Here is a 24703-nt window from a genome sequence, read left to right as displayed (position 1 = left end):
CAGTCAGGCTCACCTCCAGCAGAGTAGGACTTTAGGGTAGGAGTCCTCAGAATGAATTAATTATAATGTGAAGTTTTAGAAGCAAAGAGAATTGTCTCTGAAGCCTGAGCACCTAATTAGGTCTTCTGGGTACCTCCCTCCCATGATTTAGTTCTTAACTTTTCTTGTTTCATGGATAACTTTTGGTAGTCAATTTGATGAAGTCCATGGATCCCTTGTCAAAACAAAGTTTTTAAATGCATAAAACAAAACACATATAGCTGCAAAGGAAGCCAATTATACTGAAATGCAGTTATCCAATTTTTTTTAAAGGCTACAGGCCTCCAGATGGTTCCAGACTATCAAGACAACCATCACTTTCTAAAACATCCATCATCTTTGATACGCTTACAGTTGAGGAAGTGCAGAGATGTTCATCTAGGTAAGAGGAACTGGCACCTAATGTACTGAAGATGTCTGAAAGATACTTTAAAATAAAACAGATTTTAATTTTTATTGATGTCCTAATCTGGTAGGGATTTGCAAATATCAGGACAGATTCTTTATTTTGCTATGAGCTCCTATTCATTACAATCTAAAGTTCATTGATGTTGTGATAAATTATACTTTAAGGTAAAATATTTGAGTTTGTTATTCATATATAGGTTGTACTTATTAGTTTCCAAATAGTTTATATTCTGGATACTAGTGGTATCAGCAAGACTGGCATTACTTATGATTTAATACTATTTTAGGATCTAATTATTATATTAAAACATAAGAGATTAGTTTGTTAATAAATAATTTGATGAATGAAAAGTTAGGAAAGCAGTAAGCAAACTAGAGAAACTAAAGAAATAATCTTCAATATTTCCTCGACAGAATCTTTTGGGTTTTTTGAAACAGTTTGATTTCATTAGGATTGCTCTTCATATAGGGTAATTTTGCTAAAAGCCAATTATAATGTTTCATTCACAAGAAACAATGTTTTCCCTCTATTCCATCCCCAAGTTAAATAAAATATTTTTAAAGAAAGAAATGTAGTTGGTAACACATGTTGCTATCATGTGCTTAGACACATTAAGATACAATTCTTTAAAACCTGTTATTTGTAACCCATTAGTGGTTTTGAAAAGATGCCCTACTTAACTCTTGTGTGAACCTGGCCATGTCACTACTGTGAGCCTCACTTTCCACATCTATAAAATGAAGGGTTAGATTAGAGGCCCTCAAAGATTCTTTCTAAATCCTAGAACCCGAGAGCATTAAGAGGTGAAAAAAATGTTCACTTCTTATGATATGAACAAAAAAACTCACTCTGAATGGTATTTTTAAAAAATCACCTTTTTTTCTTTAAGCTAGGGAGACATTTCCATACTTTGTGGTTAAAAAAATCCTATCCCTGCTGCTGCTGAACCTTTTATATATACCACCAAGTGAAGGTCCTCAGTTAGCACTGAAAATTATTTATTTATTTATTTGTTTATTTTTTACATTTTTCAACCCTTAACTTCTGTGTATTGGCTCCTAGGTGGAAGAGTGGTAAGGGTGGGCAATGGGGGTCAAGTGACTTGCCCAGGGTCACACAGCTGGGAAGTGTCTGAGGCCGGATTTGAACCTAGGACCTCCCGTCTCTAGGCCTGGCTCTCAATCCACTGAGCTACCCAGCTGCCCCCTATTGAAAATTATTATGGCTAATTTAGAACCTGCCCTCAGCAAGGCCACATATTGCTAATAGAAAATTGCTTCTAGTCTACTCTCTTTAGAGAGGGCTCATAATTCAGAAGCATCTAGGAAAACTGGAAAGTGCTTTAAATTTGTGGAGTTTAAATAATAAAGGTGGACATGTATCCCAGTCTGTGGCATCTTCTCTGCAACCCTTCCATTTATCTCCTGTGACAGAAATTATTCTTTGCATTCTTTTGAGTAAGATGCTTGATTGTTGTCTCTAGGCAAACAGATCACAAAGTGCAAATATTATCACCTTCATTTTCTATAGAAAAACAGGTTCAGGGAGCATGACTTGCCCAGAGCCTCTGGTGCCAGACTTTGAACCTAGAGTGGCTGCCTTTACGACCAAGGCTCTTTCTCCTTCCCATGTTGCTACTGGAAGTAAATAAGACAGAGGGCTCCTTTTGAGGGCTACCTAAGGAAAGCAAACTGAAACAAATGTTTATTTCAATTTCTTCTGGATGACTGATTTTAGCTTCATTTCTTTGATCAACTCCCAATACCTTGCAGTGAGTGGAGCTGATTGGAATGCCCCCATTTGAGGCTACTATCACGGTTAGCGCAGACATTACTTCAATGCAAAAACCACTGTGGAAACGAGAGAAAAAGAAGAAAAAGGACCAATGGAGCAACTGCAGCAGATTGGGAGAGGGGAAAGACCTTGCCATGCGTGCATGCATCAAGGAAGCAGAGCTGTCCCAGCTGCCCAATGGGAAGCAAGAGATTGGGGTCAAGCTCGAGTGGCCCAGTTTGGGAAAGGCCGAAGCACCCACTTGGGAGCGTTCTAGAAAGCACAGGCTGCTTCGGCCAGAGGAAGCCACCATCGACAGAGCCACACGTCCGTGTCACTTTCCCCACGTTCCCTTCACCACTCGAGACTGACCCTGGCAGCCTGAGGACCGAAGTCCAGGGGGACCCACCGCCTGGACTGCAGGCACTTGGCAGAGGCATACCTTGCAGTGTGTAGTACTGACAGGAAGTCCAACATTGGAAGCTATCACAACTGTGAACGCCGAAGCCAATTCAATAGTGAATCCACTGCAGGGGGCATAAGAAAACACTGCACAGTCATTCTTTGTATCAGTCCTCACTGACACCGGGCAGGGTGCCAGGGCCATACCAGAATACTCTTGGGCTCAATGGTCTGCTGCTGACTGCCCCAGAATCACAGCGCTAGAACAAGGGACCGCTGAACGGAAACAATCCACACTCATAAATCTGCATTAGCGTGTGCACAGCTTCCGAGAGGCCTTTCTACTCTGAAAACTAGGCATGGCCTGGGACAAACTGTTAGAAGCCTTGGGAGGGGAAAGGACACAAAGAGGGGAGGCCTTTTCCAATTCTTGAGGAGTCTTGGGGCTCAGGAATAGCTAACTTCTTGCTTTAAACTTCTAGACTTAGGAGGGAATCAGTGGACTCCTCAGCTAATAGGGGCTTCTGTAAAACAAATATCTATCGGGGCTTTTATTAAGATTATCAAAGGAAAAGAAATTTATAATTAGAAATAAAAGAAAAATGAAAACCAACCAGGAAAACCAATAGCATGCATTCATCCTTTTTTTTCTTTTTTTAAACTCTTACCTTCTCTCTTGGAATTAATACTGTGTATTGGTTCCAAGGCAGAAAAATGGTAAGGGCTAGGCAATGGGGGTTAAATGACTTTCCCAGGGTCACACACCTAGGAAGACCAAATTTGAACCCAGGACCTCCCATATCCAGGACTGGCTCTCAATCTACTGAGCTACTTCACTGTCCCTTATACATAACTTTGATTATTTTATCTATCTTTGTATAATTCTTTTTTCCCCTTTAAACCTTTACCTTCTGTCTTAGAATCAATACTGGGTATTGGTTCCAAAGTAGAAGAGCAGTAAGGGATAAGCAACAGGGGTTAAATGACTTGCCCAGGGTCACATAGCTAGGAAGTGTCTGAGGCCAGATTTGAACCCAGGACTTCTTGTTTCTAGGCCTAGCTAGATCCACTGAGCCACCCAGCTGTCCCCACATTTATCTACCTCCAAATATTCATCACACTCTGTGTTGGGCCACTGACATGGCTAACTCGGCACTCACCTGGACGGCGTGATAGGTGTGAGGTCTTTCCCCATCGTCTGGATAACTCTTCTCCCCCAAACCCAGAGACCTGCACAAATACCGACTCCTCCATAAAACAGCAACCAGACAGGAGTAGCTGCTTCCTGCATTACTCCTTTATGTTGGTAAATAAGCCACAAAGCTACCAGAGGGCCAATCGCATTACTAGGAAGGGAAAGAAAGAATCGTCATTACACATACAAAGTGAATGATACCAGCTTCTCCAGGCACATCTCCTCGTCCCACTGCTCCCTTCTAGGGGTTTAGGCTTGTCTCGGCAATGCTTACACTTGCAGAGGATAAATACAATGATTTTTTTTAAAGGGACACTTAGAAAAAGGGCAAACTAGCTATAAAAGAGATCATTTTATTTTAAGGAAAACATAGGTATAAAAATTAAGGGATGATAAAAGTCACAGTCCCATAAATTCTTCCTTTATGATGTCTCTTACAGCTTTCTCTTATTCCTTTCTATTTCCACTGCAACCACCCAATTTAGGTCCCATTACCTGTTACCACTGCTTTTTTTCTTTCTTTTCTTTTTGTATCATTCTTTTTTAACCATTACCTGTCTTAGAAACAATACTGTGTATTGATTCTAACACAGAAGAGCATTTTAAGGGCTGGGCAATTGGAGTTAAGTGACTTGCCCAGGGTCATAAAACTAGGAAGAGTCTAAGGCCAAATTTGAACCCAAGACCTCCCATCTCTGGGCCTGGCAACCTTCCTTCTTAGAATCAGTACTGTATACTGGTTTCTTCTTAGAATCAATACTGTGTATCGGTTCCAAGGTAGAAGAGCAGTAAAGGCTGGACAATGGAGGTTAAGTGACTTGCCCAGGGTTACACAGCTGGAATTGTCTGAGGTCAGATTTGAACCCAGGACTTTCTATCTCCTGGCCTGGCTCTATCCACTGAGCCACCCAGCTGTCCCCTTACCATTTCTTCTTAACTAGGCTCTCTATCTGGCAGTTTCCTTGTCCTTCCACCAGAGCTACACACCACTGCTAGGTTAATGTTTTTAAAATATTCCTTTGCCATGTCACTGCTCTGCTCAAAAACTATTCCTAGCTGCCACTGGATAGGGCCCTCAGATCCAATGTCTTCTACGCTCTGGTTCCAGTATCCCTTCCTAGTATTACTTGCCTCCCCCAGAACCTCCCAGGCCTTGGTCCCCTCCATCCTCGGCCCTCCCCTGGGCCCTCAGAATTCCCGCCTTCCTTTCAGATCATTTCCGGTGCCTCCTTCCTTCTCCCTCCACACTGTCCTGCTCAGGGCCTGGCCCCGAGAACCAACCCTGAGCTTTGTGGGCAGCAGGTAGAGCGTTGGCCGGAAGGGGCGGCCAGGGGCCGGGCCTGCCGCCAGGGGCCGGGCCTGCCCTTTGTTTGCCCCTTACCTCACGTCGTTGCCGCCATGTGCGAAGGAGCCGAAGCAGGCGGTGAGGACCTGCAGGAAGTGGAAGAGGAGGTGTACCTCGGCTGTGTCCTTCTCCTCCTTCTCCTCTTCCCCGGGGTCCTCCATGGGCTGGCCAGGGTCAGCGAGCTCCGAGGCCAGCCTCATCTCCACGCCGCCTTCCTCCGCCTCTATCTCGGCCTCGGCCACGGCGTTGCAGTAGCTGGAGTAGCTGTCGTAGCGGAGCCTCTTCTTGGAGTAGGACACGGCGTCGCTCACCAGCTTCTCGCTGTCTTCGGGCGCCGAGGACGCGTCGGCCGCCTTAAAGGCCGAGTGCACGGGCATCCCGCAGATGGCCGCCGTGTAGCAGGTGTAGCTGTTGTTGCGGCGGAGCAGCTTGTAGTTGCTCTCTTGCAGGGGCTTCTCGTCAGGCCCCCGGTCGAGGTGGATTTTGTGTAGCAAGTCCTTGTAGAGGCCCGAGTCCTTGTGCACGGTGTGATAGACGTGGCCGTCGCTTCTCATCTGGCTGTCAAAGCCGAAGGTGCCGTTGGACACCGGCGACTTCACTGAGCCGTGCGTCATGGAAAGGGCCCTTCCTGGAGAGGGGAAAGCACAAGGCTCGCTTTCTGCCAAATAGACAGCTCGGGAACTTTTTAATTACAAAAGCAAAAAATGAGCAATACAGAAATGATCTGCACGATGATACTCATATAACCCACCTCACCAGGAGGGAGATAAATTCCATCATAGAACTTAGGAAAACTTGTGTGGAAATTTGTTATTGCATGTAACTAGTAAAAAAATTAAAAAAAAAATCTTAAATCACAAAAGCATAAAATGACAATGTTTTAAAAAATATGACAAGAGTAAGTGAGGTGGCTCAGTGGATTGAGAGCCAGGCCTAGAGACAGGAGATCCTAGGTTCAAATCTGGCCTCAGACACTTCCTAGCTGTGTGACCCTGGGCAAGTCACCTGACCCCTGTTACCTGGTCCTTACCACTCTTCTACCTTGTTAAGATTGTATTGTATTAGAACCCAGTATTGATTCAGAGATGGAAGATAACCAAGGGGGTTGTTCCTGATGAGACTCCCCCACCTGAAGGAGGTGGATTAGACAAAAGTCGGCATCAGATACCTATCTTCTGTGTAATTTCCCGTTTCCCACAGTAGCAGTAGAGGCCCTGTCCTGCTTGCCTCCATCTGCCAATGTCTAGTGTTTCTTTCCTTCTGTTTTCCAGGGTATTAGAGCAGGGCTTATAGATTCCCTGTTACTCCCTCTCCTGATCTGGGAAGTAGGAATGTTGTGTACTGTGGGCTGTTTATGTTTATTTTGCTCTGAAATTAAAATATGCAGAATAAAGAGAGTGCTAGTCTTTTAAAAAAGCATATAAAATTCTCTTTATATTTATATATTTTATTTTATTGGGGGTTAAGTGACTTGCCCAGGGTCAAATAGCTAGGAAATGTTTGAGACCTCCTATCTCTAGACCTGGCTCTCAATCCAGCCACCTGGCTGCCCTCTCAAATTCCATTAAAAAAAAAAAAAGTAGCCTGCAGGCATCACTGCAGTGTGTCCACAGACTAAAGGGGACAGGAAAAAGCTGGCAGGTTTGGTGGAATTTTAAAACCAAAGGATACAAATCTTGCTGATATATAGAGCCAATAGTTCTGCTTCTCTATCCATTGATCCTGACCCAAAACATCCCCATTCTGGGGCCTGGATTTTCTCTCCTGCACGTTTTCTGCCCTCACTCCTGCCCCTTTCTACCTAGGCCATTTTATTTATACAAGGTAGGCCTTTCCCAGAGACCCTCCTGTCATTGGTCACATCCCAATTAATCTCAGGGATCCCTGCAAGGCTAAATTTGCCTTCTTTTATTTGGATCTTGAGTTTTCCTTGCTTTGTTACTCATGTTTCTGGCATTTGGGCGCAGACATCTGAGAACACGTATTTTATGGCCAGCTTCTATCTCCTGTGAATTTCTGGGTACCTCTGTGCCTCCTCCTTTTCCCTCTCTGGGTATTTAGCAGGGTGGGTGTATGTAGGCAATATCCCCCTTCCCCTTCCCTTTCAGTTTAAAAGCCTTTTGATCAGACTGGTCTACCCGCCCTTGTGAGATGTCCTCTATATTTAGCTATGAACCCACCACTGCTTTACTGTAAGCCAGGGCCCAGCAAGAACGTGTTTCTGAGTCTGACCGCCACCACGGAAGGCGAGGCTTTTGTCAGTCTACGTGATACAGACATTTCGTGTTCTTTGGGTCAAACCAGTCCTTGACTTCCTCACTCCTAAGACAGTAACCGTGGAAGGCTGCTCCAGGGTCGTCTCGGCACGACCCACAAGGACCTTTGGCAGCTGCGTCCTGGCCTTTATGCCGGGCCATATCTGGGGAAGGGATGGCTCTGGCCCTCCCCGATGCGGGATGTTACTGTCTCCCCCACACCTCCATGGGCAGCAGAGAAACTGTGTGCAGGATAACAGAGGCCACTTGGCAGGACATTTCTCTTCATCATGGAAAACTAAGGGGTGTTGGCCACGGCCTCTGACATGGGTGGTTTTTAGGTCAATGTGCTGATGGCCATAGCAGAATCTGGCCACTATGGAGACTCCTTTCATGGTACAGATGGCAGCCACCCCACACACTGAGAGAAGTCAGTCAGTGGCTTTTCCAGAAATGAGGAGCACCCAACCAAGAGCAGCAGCCTGGGTCCCTGCCTCTTACTAAATTCTCCCCCGGCTCAGTAGGGGCTACTTGGATCTAATTTATGCCTATGGAAAAAACAAAAGAGGTCACACTTTTTTACAGGCTGCCTTTTCTGTTCAGATCTGAATTTGCTGTGGTTCTACTGGCACTTTCCTACCAGTATTTAGTCCTTAAAAATAGGCATCATTCCTGCAGGTACACAAAATACACGTGGGTTCTGTGGGCCAAGGTGTATACACTGTGTGGTGTTATGGCAATTTTTGATAACACGATTGACACAAATCTTTCTGTATCCAGGGAACCTCCTCCACCTCCCAGCCACAGTCCTGTGCCTTTGCTTGCTGGCCTGGTCTCCGGAGGATTCTTCAGCTTTAGGGGAACCATCTGAGGCACCACTGAGGCCCAAATGTCAGAAACGTCTAATTCCTGTTGTCTAGACACTGACTCTTTGATCCTTACCATAGGGGACACGCGAGTGGCTTCCATTTACTGTGCTCTCTGACCCTCCGGGGGCTTCGGGAGCTGAACTGGTGAGAGGAATAGTGGTATCGTCATTTGCCTTGGCGCCTGGGAGCTCCTTAAATACTGGGGACTCAGTTTCTTGGATTTTATGGAGACTTTCATTAGATATTCTTGATAGGGCACCCTCTTTCTTTAATTTGCCTAAAGAAAGCATATTTGAAACTATAACTCAACCCTTTACAATGCAACAAGACCTTTAAAAATAAAAAAAAAAATTAACATTTACAAACATTATTTCAATTTGAGCCTCATCACAACCTGTAAGATAGATGTAATTACTGTCTGCATTTTACAGATGAGGAATTAAGACTGAGGGAAATTAAGTGACTTGTCTAAGGTCACACAGCTAGTAAAGTGTCACACTTGTATAAAATTCTGTGTCATACTGAGCAAAAATTGAGTAAAACTCATCTTTTCCTAATACCAAGTCCAGTGTGCTAGATATCTACTATGCCAAATTGCCTTCAGCCAGAAAATGGTACTTAAATGAAAAAATTTTAAAACCCTGTAGTGTACAAACTTAAAGAAATCTCATCATAACAGTTTTAAAATATGGTGGCTTAATGGATAAAGAGCTGAGTCTGAGGTCAGAAGGATCTGAGTTCAAATCTAGCCAAAGACATGCACTAGCTATGTGATCTTAGGAAAGCCACTTAACCTTGTTTTCCTCAGTTTCTTCATCTGTAAAATGAGCTGGAGAAGGAAATGGCAATCCATTCTAGGATCTTTGCCAAGAAAAGGTCACAAATAAATTAGATTATAAAGAGTCAGACACAACTGAAAAAAACAAATGAAACTGATAAATATCTGTTTCCATAGCTCTCCAGTTGGAGCTCAAAAAACTGTCCATCTAATTTGTGTGTGTGTGTGTGCATGTGTATATGTGCATTTTCAGTTCATAGAAAACCTATCAATTCTTTTCATTAAGATGAATAAGCAAATTCTTTTTAATTTCTATAAAAATTTCAATCATTAAAAACATATTGTAGTAGGAAAAAACCTTTCCCCAATATATTTATAATCTAGTTGGGAGGACATACATAAAACAATGAATTATCATTTATCATAATTATAATTTTATAAGTATATATATGCATATATATAATATTATAAAGGTACAACAAAACACCAGCATGTGTAGCACAGCTAAGGAGTATAATCAGAATCAACAAAGTGAGAGTAGGATGTGGTACTGACCAGTCAGGAAAAGGCAGGGCAAAGATGGGGTGAGCATGGGATATGTTTAGATGTATATCTTTCTTATTACTTACAAAAAATATTATAATGCCATATATAACTGAGGGCTAAGAATAAGGAAAAAGTAAGGAATTGGGAACATTTCAGCAAATCAAAATATGTAGGATCTTACCTGCTATTTTCCTCTTCATCCACGGACAGACAACCAACCACACAAAAATAGCAAATACAATAGCAACGCCAAATGAAATGAGAGCTATGGCCCACATTGGAAGACTCAAACCTAATACTGCAAAGTTAAAAACAACAACATAATATTTAATAGATTTTCCCAATTGTACACAAAAACATGTTCACAGTTACACATTTGATCTAACTTAAATATGTATATAGGCATTTATAAATATTATATATTAATTATATCATATTATACATATATAATATTTATAAATTTCTATGTGGAAAACACTGTGTTAGGCACTGAGGGAGGGTTTGGTATAGTAGGAAGGGCCTAAGACTGGGAGTTAAGAGATGACCTGGGCTTTCCCTGTTATGACATGGACTAATTAATTATGAGACTTCGGGCGAAGTACCACAATTTTCTGAGGTTTCCTGGGTTTTCTGTTTGGTGAAATGAGGCTTGTTTTCTAAGGCCCCTTCCAGCTCTTTTTAAGCCCTGGGACAGAGGCAGAGATAAATAATACACTTACCCTCAATGAGCTTACAAGTGGCTTGGTGGATTGAGAGCCAGGCCTACAGATGGGAGGTCCTGGGTTCAAATCTGACCTCAGATACTTCCTAGCTGTGTGACCCTGGGCAAGTCACTTAACCCCTATTGCCTAGCCCTACTGCTCTTCTGTCTTCGAACCAATACACAGTATTAATTCTAAGACAGAAGGTAAGGGTTTAAAAAAAAAGAAGGAATAAAAGAGATGCACACAAATAATTATACTCAAATACAGAATAAATGCAGGAAAACGGAAGAGTGTGAAATGAGCTCCGAGAAGGGAGAAGCGGCCCTTCCAGCTAAGGCTTTAAGGAAGAGGCAGGAGGGCAGGGGCTGGAGAGGATGGAGAGGAGTGAGATGCCTCGGTCCTGGCCCACAGAGACTGAGGCAGAGGGTAGCTGGCTAAAAGTGAAGGAAGGGAAGTGGTCCTTTTCTTGATGGAGAACAGCGCGAGACGAGGCCAGAGATGGATGCTAATGAGAAGGATGTGACCGGAGCTGCCCATTGGGAAGATTAATCTGGCAGCAAGTGTATGATGGGCTGGAGAGCCGAAAAGGCAGTCGGGAGGGTGAAAGCTATCATGGCAGTTTGGACAGGAGGCTGGCGGGGAATGAGGGGCTGTGGATACTGATGGAGAACCGAGACAGGAGGACAAGTCAAAGATGACCTAAACCTTTCAAACATGGATTCGTAGGAGAGGAACATGAGGAGTGTCGTTCACAGTAATGGGGCAGCCAAAAATAAATGGACAGATAGGCGGCACAGTGGAGAGAGCATTGGACCTGGACTCAGGAAAACCTGAATTCAAATGCAGCCTGATATTCTTTGTAGCTGTGTGACCCTGGGCAACTCACTTACCTGCTATATGCCTTTGTTTATAAAATAGGAATAATAATAACAACATCTATCTCCCAAGGTAGTTGTGAGACTTAAATGAAATAATATCTGTAAAGCCCAGAACCTGGGACATAATAATATCATTTTTATTAATCCATATTATTTAAATTAATTAATTCTTCTAACAGAGAAGTTGGGTGAAAGAATAAATGTTTCCCCGCCCCTGGGAATGGTAATAATTGATTTTAGGAACCATGCAAAGGGATCAAGTATTGCCTAGAGGTGGAGATAGCCAAACTGAAGAAACCTTAATAAATGTTATTAGATTTAACTAAAAAGAATTTCTCCATATTCTGATTCCATAAACAACTAATGTTTCAAATGCAGGAGGGGAATTATGAAATCTATTATCCTTAAAAAACACTGAATTTAGGGAACTGAAAATGCAGAATGAATTCAGCAAAATGGTTAGGCTGGGGTGGGGGTGGGGGAACGGGACGGGACACAAATCTAGTTTTCACCTTTAAGGAATTACAGCAGCAAATGCAGATGTGTGAGCGGCAGCCCAAGGGGAAAACACAAGGAAAGGAGAAGGGGGGGGGTAAGGAAAGGCTCTGCACTCTGTCTAGCGGAGAGAAAATGTAAGGAGAAGTCAGAGGTGCTGGTCGGAGAGGTGGCTTGAGGGAGGGAGGGAAGGGCTCACCCTGCCGAATGCTAGAGGTGAGTCTGGGAGGAGAAGTGGAAAAAGACACAGAGGTGACCATTCTTGGCCAAGCTAAGGGAGGGGCTGAGCTGTAAGACATGGAGGGGGTGAATGAATGCCTATTGTCCATTCCAGGAGTTTGGAGAAAGGAAGGAGGTGAGAGATGAGATACTAGCTTCCCTGAACAGAGCAAGCTTGAGGCAGGGCTGGTGGATTTTTTAGGATTGAGCATATTTGTTAGCAGAGAAAAAAGGGCATCAGTGAATCTGGAAAATCTCTGACTTTTTGATTAGACAAATGTAGTTAAAAGATGAGTCAGTCCATCTCCCCCCAAGGTCAATAAAGCTGAGGTCTGGAACACAGAGCCCATCCAAACAACTGCGGCCTCCTCTGGCTTCTCTGTCTTCAGTAGTAATGGTAAAATGTACATGGGCAAACATTCTGACCAAACACACAAACCTCATTTTTTTTAAAACAAAAGCAGAAATAAGGAGGTTTTTTAAGGACAATAGACTTCATAATTCTCCCTGCCTTTGAAACATTTGTTGTTTATGGAATTGGAATATGGAGAAACTCTTTTTAGCTAAATCCAATAATGGATATTAAGGTAGAACCATGTTAACGAATTGAGAACGGAAATGGATATTCTTTGTGAAGTGCACAATGTCCTAGCGATGTATGTGTTATCCAGGTTTGTGGCTCTACGTTATATGGCTTTTAGTCACAAAGTCACTAAATATGTATTTCAAGCATTCCAGCATTTTTAAAAGCTCATTTGCAGAATGGACTCTACTCATATTTAATGGTTTCTGTGTTGAAATGACTTGATTCACTTTGTAGACAGTTTGATAAAATAGATTTTGTTACACTGTGAGACAAATCTGTCCATAAAAACTATCCTTTTCCTCATTTCCATTAGCAACATTTATGAAGTATCTATTCAGTCTTAAAAAAAAAACCCAAACAACCACCGTAGAGCACTTTAAAGTTTGCAAACAGCTTTACAAACACTGAGGAGTTAATAGACGAATGGAGAGACTGGAGCAACATCCCCAAGAGCACAAAAGGATCCATCCACAGAAGTCTCTGAAAACAAGCACACATATCAGCTGCATATAGATCCTAGAGGGCATTGCTGCGGATTACAGGTGTTTCTCAGGTCATGCCTCTATGACTTTCCAAAAGGAATGCTGGACCCTCAAGGGGACAAGAAAGCTTTCCGAGACAATAAAAGGTGGGAATGACCAATGCCAAAGGGGTTTGTGGGAAGACACTGGTGCATTGTTGGTAGAGCTATGGATTAGCACAACCATTTTGGAAAGCAATTTGGAATTTATACAAATAAAGTGACTCAAATTTTCCTAATTCTTTGACTTAGAGATTCCATTATTGAGCTTACATCTTAAGGAGATCACCGATAAGAAGAAAGTTCTCTAATACAGCAAAATACTTATAGCAGCACTTTTTTGGGTTAGCAAAGAAATGGAAAGATGGCTGATGCTCACTGATTGAGGAATAGATAAACAAAATTGTAGTACATGAATATAAATTTCTTACTGTGTTTTATGAAATGACAAATACAAAGAAACACAGATATACAGATATAAACAGAGGCAAGAAAACAATACACACAATGATGATAATTAAAAGGAAAGAACCATATAATACAAAAAATTAAAAATAAATGTTGCAAAATGACAAAAAAAAAAAAAGTCTGGCTCCAAAGAGATATGAGAAGGCACTCCAACCTTACTTCTTTGCAGAGGTAGGAGATCCACAAATGTTCCACAGAGCACATATTTTCGGACTTTTTGATGTATCTGTGAGGTTATGCTGACCACCTCCCCCTTTTTTGTCATTAAAAAATACTGTTAGCTGAGAAGGCTCTCTGGGAGAATGAGGAGAAAGAGGGGGGTCCTGGAGAAAACTATATTAACATTAAGAATGAAAGACATCACTAAAAACATCTTTAAAATAGGAGGAAGGGCTTTACCACTTGTGGTCAGCAATATAGGAACTTAGTAAAGCCTGGTTTAAAACCTCGTTTGGAGTATGTTGTGGGAAAGAGGAGATCTGGCTGTTAGTACAAATAACCACACCAACCAAAGAGGGTTAAGGAAAGTTGATCGGATAAAGCAATAGGAATTTGAAGGTCACATTTCTGATTAGCAAAACTCAGTAGACTCCTCCATTATTCTCATTTTTTTTATCTTGTCCTTAGCCCAATCAAGCTGGTAATGTGTTCCAAAAAGGAAGACTAAGAGCAGATGTCTTTCAAACTGGACGAAGTGCCCTTTTCTTATTTTGTTTATAGGAGTCAGAAAGGAGAATCAGGTGACTGAATAATCAGGGCAGGGGCCTGGAGAGTAAAAATAAGGAAATAAATGGAAGGAGAAAAAGAGATAATGAATAAACTCTAGGGGAGATAATTCATGTGGGTGCCTGGAATAGGTAGATAGAATAGTAAGAAGTTGAAAGAGAAAAGTGTCTATAAAAATCAAGTAATTTAGCAATTAGCAATCATAGCCTAAAAACATGAGTACTTTTTAAAGCTGTCATTAAAAAAAAACAACTGCCAATTTGCTTGTTTTAGAGCTTTAAATTACACCAAATTCACTAAAATAAAGTCCTGTGGATACAAAATTGTTGAGAAAAAAAGATGTAAACAGAGAACCTAATATAAACCTTGAACAAAACTTGTTTCTCAAACTTTTAAGATTGTTTTATATGCCACAAAATCTCTAATAAAAATAATTTGCATGGGAATGCCTTTCTCATGAAGTTCTCTAGTTGCTTCTAAGTAATTATATCACAGCATTTGGGTAGAGCTATATATAGATGTACTACAAATAGCACAAGTCCTATAAAAGCTATAAGGCATTACTATAATTTATGGATAAATAAAGTAGGGCATAACCTTAGTTGCTTGAGATATCCTAGCCAAAAAAATGACTGCCAGGAACAAACTCTGAGAATTCAAGACCCCAATTCTGCAGATTTGGTTCAGATTCAGTCACTGAATCTTCAGCTTCAATTTTCTGAATAACAAAGATATGATGAATAGTGGTTTGGCTTTGACTTCAAGCATCTTTACAATTTGCATACCAAATCATTCAAAGTTAAGGGGGGAATTTTCAAATGCCCTGGGGAGAAAAGAACTGAACCAAACTTTTTATAGTCATTATACCGTCGATGGCTTTATATTGCATAAAGTCATTCCTTTATATTTTATTTATATGTGTGTTTAATTTAATTTAATTTAACAGGTGGGGATGGGGAAAGAGGTGGGAATGATGGCAATCTCCCACATGGAAAAGGCTGGGGAGCATGAATATTTGCTATGCCTTGAAGAGATTTGGAGCATTGTGCAGAAATCCTATTACTGGTTCCAGGTTGCTAAACATTTAGTGAAGAGGAGCCTCTATGATATGACCCATGAGCCTCGGGACAATGAGTCACCAGGAGGTCCAAGAGAAGACTCACTGCTGGGGTTTGACACAGACCAGTCTAGTGCTGAGGCCCTGAAGGACTTTGGAGACCCATTCACCAGGAGCTGAGACAAGAGCTCAGGCTGTGTCTGGGAGCCAGCTTGGGGGACCCAGGCTATACAGGAACAGAACTGTCTGAGGCCCCTTTCCCCAGTGCCTCTTCCAAGAGGGTGTGAATTTTGTGCTCCTGTTCTTGCTATATCTTTGCAGTAAATATACTTTTAAAGAATTGATCAAATGGAAAATGTGAGATATGTCATCAAAAACAACTGGCCTGGAACACAGGTAAAGGGGGGATAATTTAAGAATCATCAGGCTCTCTAAAAACCATGGTACAAAAAAGGAGGAGAGCAAAATTAGAAAGAATCCACTGATGGATCATCTCTGGAAAGAAACACTAAAAGGTAAAGTCCTAGATATGTTAGAGTCAAAATTCAGAGCTCTCGTATTAAACTAAAAATACTGCAAGAGGGGGCAGCTAAGTGGCTCAGTGGATTGAGAGCCAGGCTTAGAGATGGGAGGACCTGGGTTCAAATCTGGCCTCAGACACTTCCTAGTTGGGTGACCCTTGGCAAGTCACTTGACCCCCATTGCATAGCCCTGACCACTCTTCTGCCTTGGAACCAATACATGGTATTTATTTTAAGACAGAAGGTAAAGACTTAGAAAAATGCTATAAGTATCCAGAAAGAAGTATTTCAGGAGTAAATCTCATCATATAATATTACAAAAGAGGACTGAAATAAGAATGATTTACATTTCAACATAGAGCATAATCCTACAAGGGGAAAAATGGTATTTTAAAAATTGATACATAACCCAAGTTCACAGTTTCACATATAATTAACCCTCTTTTTGTGTCTGACCATATGTATATTTTAAGTTAAAAATTTTAAGTGGCCAAAAGAAAGTTGGAAGACCCAGCAAGGCAGACTACAGGGAAGCAGAGGCCCCATCCTGTGAGGGAGGATGGAGGAACGGCTGGAAACCAGAGAGATGCAAAAGGAAATTTCATCACGGGGGGGGAAGGTATAATTAGAAAATCTTGTACCTTTGCACTACATCTCACAGCACCCTCTTTAATCTCCATCTCACTCTCTCTTTTCCCACATGCATGGCTGGGTGAGCTCTCTAGTTTTTATTTTCCTTTGCTTCAAGTTAGTATTAATAAACTTTTATTAAATATACTACTTGGAGTATTTGTATATTAATTTTAATTCTCATAATTTGGATGGCAGAAAGTCATGGCCTGTCCTTTTTGCAGGATGCTGAAGGAGTTGAGCTTTCTACCCTCTGGGAGAAGCCTGATGAGAAAGGGGTCCATGAGTGTACTGCTCATGAGAGACCCAGGAGGAGTCTTGATGAAATTATTACTTTTCAGTTGCTCAGAGAGCCTATGATTAATGGAGAATGACAGCATCAGCCCTACTTTGGGGAGAAGAAACAAAAGCTATGCAGCTCCTTGGCCAGAAAAATGCTCCACTAGGCCTAGCTTAGGGAGGGAGAAAAGCATAAATTCTTTGCCACCCCTTCTGTGCTTGGATCCTTTGCCTGATAGCACGGATGAGAGGAGATGGCAGCACTTCCTTGTAGGGCTCTCCCAGGGTTCAGGCCTGGCTTTATTTCCTGAAGTATTTTTTCAGTGTACAATGGTACTAGTCAGATTCTTTAAGGAGCATATGACATGAAAGCCTTCATGAGCTTGCATCATGGAGCATATTATGACAGTGGCAACATGTCTTGAAAATTATACACCTTACCAAAGACTTAGTTTGGCAGCCCAACAAGGACACTCAAAGAAATATGTGATTAATTTTCAGCATTCTTTGTTTAGACATCGGATAAAAAACAGATCACAATGAACTAAAGGCTTTTCCATTAATATAAAACTTCATGCTTTCCAAGGTAAGGTAAGCATTTTATTATTTGCCCATGTTATTTTTGGTAAATGGGTATTTTCTTTGGGGTCAGAAGGCAGGAGCCAAATTTTCTGAACAAGAACTTAGAATTTGAAGGAAAGGGTAGATATTTTATTATTGAACACCCACACCAAAAACAAAATAAATATTTTATAGAGTTTAACTTCTCATGTTTAAAAATTTCAATTTCAATAGAAATTTCAAAATTTCAATAGAGTATCAAAGCAAAACGCTCATTCAGTATCTAATAAATTCTCATTTAATTCACCTTTAGGAAAAGCTATTTATCAAAACCTCTTAAAACTATGGGATAGATGTCACCAGTTACCACTTTATACAGGATAACTTAATCCATTCTTTCCCTCACCCCTGAAGATCTTAACAGAGTATATGAAGGAATTACAGTGCGAGGAGGAAAGGAAGTTAGGCAAACAGCCATGGGGAAAAAAAGATCTATTTATTCAGTGAATTTAGTCAATAATAAGATGATTGGTTTTCTGTCTTTCTACCTGTTCATCCAAAATTCATCTTACAAAAAAATGAAACAATTCAATAACTTTAAGTATTAGGATACAAAATGCACAAAAATCATCAACTATTCATATTACAAATAAAATAGAGCAGAAAAAGCTGGGCAAAGAAATTTCATTCAAAACAACTACAAAATGCACAGAACATATGGGAGTGAGGCTACCAGGCCACATTCAGGATTTATTTATATATATTATACAAAATACTCTATACAATAATGGAAGACAAGAAATTGTAGCAATAGCCATTATTCATGGTTGGGCCATGAAATTTTAATAAAAATGCTACCTAAGTTAATGTACGGGTTGTCTCATACCAAACATTTATTTTATAAGAGTAGGGGAAAAAAAGGAAATAGCAGTAATGAGAGCTTGCATTTATATTGATTTTTATGGCTGAAATGCTAAGGGCATTACATATACTGTTTCCCACCTGATCCTTACAAACCTTGGAGATAGGTGCTACTATTATCCTCATCTTGAAAAAAACTGGCTCAGAAAGTTAAGTGATTTGCCTACTGAAGTCACCTAGCTAGTAAGAGTCTGAGGAGAGTTTTGAACTCAATTTCTTTGAGTCAAGATCCATTATAATAGCCACTAAAAGGTGTAGCCATAGAGGTAGCAAGTGCCTGAAGTCATACTGAACTCAGGACTTCCTGACTCCAGGTCCAGTGCTCTATCTACTGTGACACCCAGCTGTGCATGTGAATTAAACAGAAGCCACATCATAAAATAAAATCAGAGGAGAATGGAAGGAGACAATTTATAATAGCTTATTCTGACTGAGGCAAACATAAAATAAAATGATTATTTCCAAATATTTATAGCAATAGGTTTTTTTCCCTCCTAAATTTTTAAAATTAAAAATTATCTTTTCAAATGAGTTAACCATTCATTTTTTTCTGATAATACTCCCAACTAGGAAAAGAAAAAACAAAATCCTTACAGAAATATTCTTAATAGTAAAACAAATTCTCATACCAAACATGTGCAAAAACATATTATTTCATTCTGCTTATTTAGGCCATCATCTCTGTGTCCGGAGGAAGATAATATTCTTCATCATGAGTCCTCTGAAATCATGGTCAATCACTGCATTAATCAGAGTTCTTTAGATCTTTCAAAGTTGTTTACTTTTATACTGTGACTTCAGTACAAATTATTCTCCTGGTAGTGTTCATTTCACTTTGTATCAGTTCTTAAATCTTTCTATGTTCTCGGAAACTGTCTCTTTCAGCAATTCTTATAATACAACAACATTTAATTATATTTATATACTATAATTGGTCGAGTCATTCCCCAGAGAATGAACATCTTCATTCTAATTCTTTGTTACTATAAAAAGAGATGCTATAAATATTTTGGTTTAAAAGAAGCCTTTTCCCCCTTTCTTTGATCTCTCTCAGGTATAGTCTAGAAGCTATCACTTCTGGGACATAGTTTTAGTCCACTTTCCAGACTAGCCAGGACAATTCGCTGTCCTACAACAGTGCATCGATGCACTTGTTTTCCTATTGCCCCTACAATATCAGTCATTCTTCTTGTTTGTCAACTTCCTCACTTCCATGGGAGGTGAGGGAGAGCTGCTTTATTTGCATTTCTCTAATTATTAGGGATTTGGATCATTTTTCCTATTCCTATGGACCCTCTGCTTTTCCTCCCTTGAGAACTGCCTGTCCATATCCTTTGACTGCCAATGAACTGGGAAATGGCTCTTATTCTTACAAATTTAAATCATTTCCTTGTATATCTTAGATATGAGACCTTCATCAGAAAAACTTGCTGCAAAGATTTTTTCCTCCCAGTGAACTGTTTCCCTTCTAATCTTTGTTGTCCCAGATATATTTGTGTAAAATCTTTTTTCATTTTATGCAATCAAAATGATCTATTTTATATTCTGTGATCCTTTCTATTCCTCATTTGGTTATGAAATTCTCTTCAACCATTGATCCAAGAGGCGATTTTGTTTATTCCTCTACTGTGCCCAGAGGTTGTATTAGTTGGTATTTATTTAATGCCTGCTATGTACCAGGCACTACGCTAAGTGCTGGGGATATAAAGAAAGTAAAAAAAAAAAAGTTCCTCCTCTCAAGGAGCTCACAGTCTCCTGAGGAAGACAACATGCGAATAACTGAGCAATTCTGCTTCCAGAACAGTGAGGGTGGTCTCTGAAAAAAGGTGCTAAGTAAGGGGGCTGAGACACAAAGCTAAGGAAGCCAGGAGGCTGGGATGAAGGCAGGGAGACAGCCAGAGGAAAAGCTTGCAGTCATGATCAGGACGGGCTTATGTGAGGAAAGGCAGGAGGCCTGTGTCCTCGGATCCAAGAGTTCACGCAGGTAGTGTGAGACTGGAAAGGTAGGAAGAGCTCTGGAAGCCAAATAGCATTTTGTGTAAGATCCTAGAGGGGTCAAGGAGCCCCTGGAGCATACAAATGGGGAGTGGGGGCTGGCAAGAAGGAGAGGGGTAAAATGGTCACACCAACATAGAAGGATCAGTTAAATGGGTCAGAAGTTATTGATAGTTTTCTGATCACCTTTTTTTGCCCGATAATAATAAAATGTGTGATCTGTTTCCCAAGCCTTTAGCATCCTCTGCTTTTTTCAGCTATCTTGCAAAATGGATTTATCAATATCCTCAAAATTGGGTCCTTCTCTAAAATCCATTTAGGCCCAGTCACCATTTCCTTCTTTGTTGTTGGTTTTTGGTTTTAGTACCATTTATATTAAGATAATATTAGTGTTAAAAATCTGGGGTCCTTTGAACCTCTGCACTATTTCTTAAATGTGCTTCAGGCTGACCCCATAGAATCAATGAAGGAAAACTGGGATTGCTAGGTTCAACTCCCAGCTCTTATTTACCACTTATGATATCTGGAGTGAGTCACTGTGCTCCTGGGCATTCAATTCCTTATCTGTGTAATGAAGAGCTGGACAAACCAGTCTCTAAGGTCCCCTTAAGCTCTAAATCCTGGGTCTTCCTCCAATTCAATTCTGAGTTCGGTTCATTGTTCATCTATGGCATCTGTCAAAGTTATATTTATATATAATATATATTAGTACATACTGATGCAAATGAATTATCCATATAACCATATCATAATTTGTAAAATATCATATTCTTCCTTCACAGATTTATTTTGGGTGTGATTTACTTGACAGCTAGGTCAATAGCTTTTGAGTGGTTGTGGACATCCTTGAAAAGGTCCTAATGTGTTTGTTTTTAAGCTTGGTGCAATTAATTCGATGTCATCCACAAATAGGAGCATCTGGAGAACCTCATCATCCACCCTATTCCTTCTTCCACTTGTATTTTGGAAGATGACTTCATGATATTGCAAACACCTTAACTGAGCTTGTCTCCCCGTGTTATGCCTCATTTGATACTGATAATCAGAGAGTCACTGAGCAGTGATCTCTGATTGCAGCTATCAATGAATGTTGTATCAGCTAAATATATGGATGAGAGCTATCTTAATGAAGGAGAAGATGAGGATTTAATGCTACATTTGTCCTGAATTCTAATTTTTTTTTAAGAAATGAAGAAATAGTAAAATAATAGATGTTTGTATTGCCTATACAATATAGACAACCAGGTGATCTGGGCTGGTACAGGGAGCTGCCGTGAATGCTTGCCCATTCCTTTGATATTTTCATCAGGAATATTCTTTGAATGTAGGCAATACATGTAAAGGATTTTACAGAAATGAGAAAGAAGGTAGATAGGTTGGTAGTTCTTAATATCCTTTAAAAAACAAAAAAACTGTTACTGTCTGTCTTAAGACTCAAATTATGTATTGGTTCCAAGGCAGAAAAATGGTAAGGGTTACGCAATGGGGGTTAAATGACTTGTCCAGGGTCACATAGATAAGAAGCATCTAAGGCCAAATCTGAACACCCCCCACCCCAGCCTAAGAATAGATACTGAGTTACCCCCCAAGTGATAATTCTGAACTTTCCAGCTTGTTTAGCATCTGTGTCATCACTTAAGACATGCCCATCCTGAAGCTGTATACAATTCATACTATTCTGGTTCTAATTGCATACTATATTTGTTTTGATCTGACACTTTATCATCAGATTTCTGTGCTTTTAAAAAAAGGTCATCTTCTAAGGCTTGAGGTCTTTGGTCTTGATTAGAATCCAGCTTTATTATGAGACTGGCCCTCTCTCAATAAACCTGTTTCTTTTTGGCTTGGAGACATTGTTTCTCTTATTGGCATTTCTGCTAATAGAATTTCCCCCACAGAGGAATACGCATAGGGAAGTAAAAAACAAAATTATCACTTTTTGTAAATGATAGCCTACTTAGAGAACTAAAATTAATAAAAATAACTTCAACAAAGTGTGTGTATATATATAAATATAATTCATAAGTTTTTCTCTATATTGCCTAACAAACCTAACAAGAAGAGCTAGAAAGAGGAATTCTATTCAAAATAATTACAGAATACGAAATATTTAAAAGTCTACCTACCAAAACACTCATAGGAACTATAGGATACAACTACAAAATACTCTTTACATAACTAAAGAAGGACAAATAATACAGACATTAATTGTTCAAGGTTGGATTATGCCAGCATAATAAAAACTATTATGCCACTTGGGTTAAATTACTTATTCAATACCATGCCAATCAAGCTATTGCAGGGTTTTATTGTTAAGCTAAAAAAACAAAATCCACAATGTTTATCTGGAGAAATAAAAGGTCAAATTTTCAAGGGAAAACATTTTTCAAAAAGGGAAAGGAGGCACAACAACATGAAATTTGAAAATATATTACAAAGCAATAATCATTAAAATTATTTAGTCCTGATTAAAAAATGGAAAATGAGATCAGTGGGGACAGATTAGGTAAAGAACGTAATAGCAAAATGTTCAATAAACCCCAAGATTTCACCTTCTGAAGTTGGATCAGTCTGATGAAAACTGGAAAGCATTCTAGCAGAAATCAGTTTTAGATAAGACATATTGTACAATATATCATAATAAACTCCAAATCAATGCATGACCTATACATAAAAGGTCACATGATGGCCAAAGTAAGAGGAACAAGGAAAGAAATAACTTTCACAACTATGGGATATAGGAGAGTTTTTGACGAAATAAGAAAGTTCATAGGAGACAGAAAGGACAATTTTTATGACATAAAACTGAAATGCTTCTGCATAAATATAATCAATGCTTTTAAGTTAGAAGGGAATCCATTAAGTGGGGAAAAAGTCTTTGCAGCAAGTTACTCTGATAAAGGTCTGATATCCAAGATATATAGAAAACTGATTCAATTGTATAAGAATAATTCTGCAATAGGTAAGTGATTAAAGGGTGTGATCAGGCAAAGTTCCCACATAAATGCAAGTTATCAATAATCATATGGAAAATGCTCCTAATTATTAAAAATAATAAAAATACAAATTAAAACAGCTCTGAAGCTTTATTTGATATCCTTCAGCTTGGCAAAGATAGCTAAAATGGAAAATGACAATCTCTGGAGAGTCTATGAGAAGACAATGCCACTCATTCAATGTTGGGAGAAGCTGTGAATTAGTCCACTATTCCATTAGGCAAGTTACTACTATATCTAAAATGTCATTAAACTCCGCATGACCCACCAGTTCTACAGTTAGGCCTATAAACTTCAAGAAAGCCAGGAAAATGAAAAATGAATTTTTAAGTACAAAAATACTTCCAGCAGCACATTTTATTGTAGCAAAAAACTGGAAACTATGAGAAATACCTATCGATAGTAGGGGGGATGGCTGAACAAATTTTGGCATGTATTGGAGTACTACTGCACCATAAAAAATGATAAGAGCAATAGATTCAGGAAAACCTGTTAAGACATATGAATTATTGCAGAGTGTGCAGAACCAGGAAAATAATTTCTAAAACAATAGTGAAAGAATTTCAGGGGCTTAAGAATGTTGATCAACGCAGTGACTAACCATGACTTCAGATCACCCCCACAAAACATTCTACCTACCTCCTGAAAGATGACTGAGTATAGGAGCAGAATGAAATGCATTTTGAGTTTATTTTGTTTGACTCTTTGTTTGTTACAAGAAAGGATTTTTTTTAATTGTAGGAGAAGAGAACTGGTCATACTGATGTCCATAAAAAAAAAGAAGAAAGAAAAGAGGGCCACTGGAGCATTTTTAAAAATTCACAGAAGAGAGAGCAGTTAGGTGGCTCAAAGAATAGAGAGCCAGGTCTGGAGATGGGAAGTCCTGGGGTTCAAATCTGGTTTGGATACTACCTAGTTGTGTGACCCAGAGCAAGTCACTTAATATCAATTGTCTAGCCTTTTGAACCACTCTTCTGCTTTAGAACTGATACTTAGTATTGATTCCAACACAAAATGTAAGAGCTTAAAAAAAATTCACAAAAAAGAAAAGAAAGAAATTCAGATAAAGACACAGACAAGACTAACTTAATGGATTTATATTATGCTTTAAAAAACAAACTATATGTGATATAGATCCATGGTTTTATATGCAAATCCTTTTTTTCTGTTCCTCGTATACATAAATTTCATGCTTCCTAATGTCTGTAGAGTTCATTAACGAAAAATAATTAAAGAAAAGTTTAATCAATTTAACAACTGCCCCAAAAAGTAGAACCAAAAGGCCAGAAACTTGCTTCAGTCAATAAGAAATATTGTAATCTTGTTTGGCTGTTCTTTGCCTAAGGAAAGGCTCAGAATAACTGAATGAATACTGTATTGTTTGTGGTGAGTAGCTGATCTTTATTACTGTTAAGAATAGAATGTAATAAGTAATAAAGTTTTAATTCTGATCAGAAAAGATTTTTAATTGCAGTTTGAAAAAATCTTTAAAATGAGAAGTTATGTGATTTAATGCTTCTTATGAAAGGAAAAAAA

At 39.6% G+C, this 24703-nt stretch overlaps 1 protein-coding gene across 2 annotated transcripts in view; it reads right to left on the bottom strand.

The window, feature by feature from the left end:
• Nucleotides 1-24703, bottom strand: part of SLC20A2 (solute carrier family 20 member 2) — a 45641-nt gene that overhangs the window by 8334 nt on the left and 12604 nt on the right. For both annotated transcript variants that reach the window (XM_044663538.1, XM_044663539.1), the window contains exons 5-9: nucleotides 9793-9909; nucleotides 8361-8564; nucleotides 5200-5791; nucleotides 3784-3969; nucleotides 2664-2748 (exon numbers count right to left, since the gene is read on the bottom strand). In XM_044663538.1, the coding sequence (XP_044519473.1) occupies nucleotides 2664-2748; nucleotides 3784-3969; nucleotides 5200-5791; nucleotides 8361-8564; nucleotides 9793-9909 (1184 nt within the window). The remainder of the gene's footprint in view (nucleotides 1-2663; nucleotides 2749-3783; nucleotides 3970-5199; nucleotides 5792-8360; nucleotides 8565-9792; nucleotides 9910-24703) is intronic.

The sequence above is a fragment of the Gracilinanus agilis genome, chromosome 2, assembly GCF_016433145.1.
Source record: "Gracilinanus agilis isolate LMUSP501 chromosome 2, AgileGrace, whole genome shotgun sequence".
Lineage (NCBI taxonomy): Eukaryota > Metazoa > Chordata > Mammalia > Didelphimorphia > Didelphidae > Gracilinanus > Gracilinanus agilis.
Note: the sequence above shows the minus strand (reverse complement) of the source record. Positions and strands in the feature narration are given on the sequence as shown.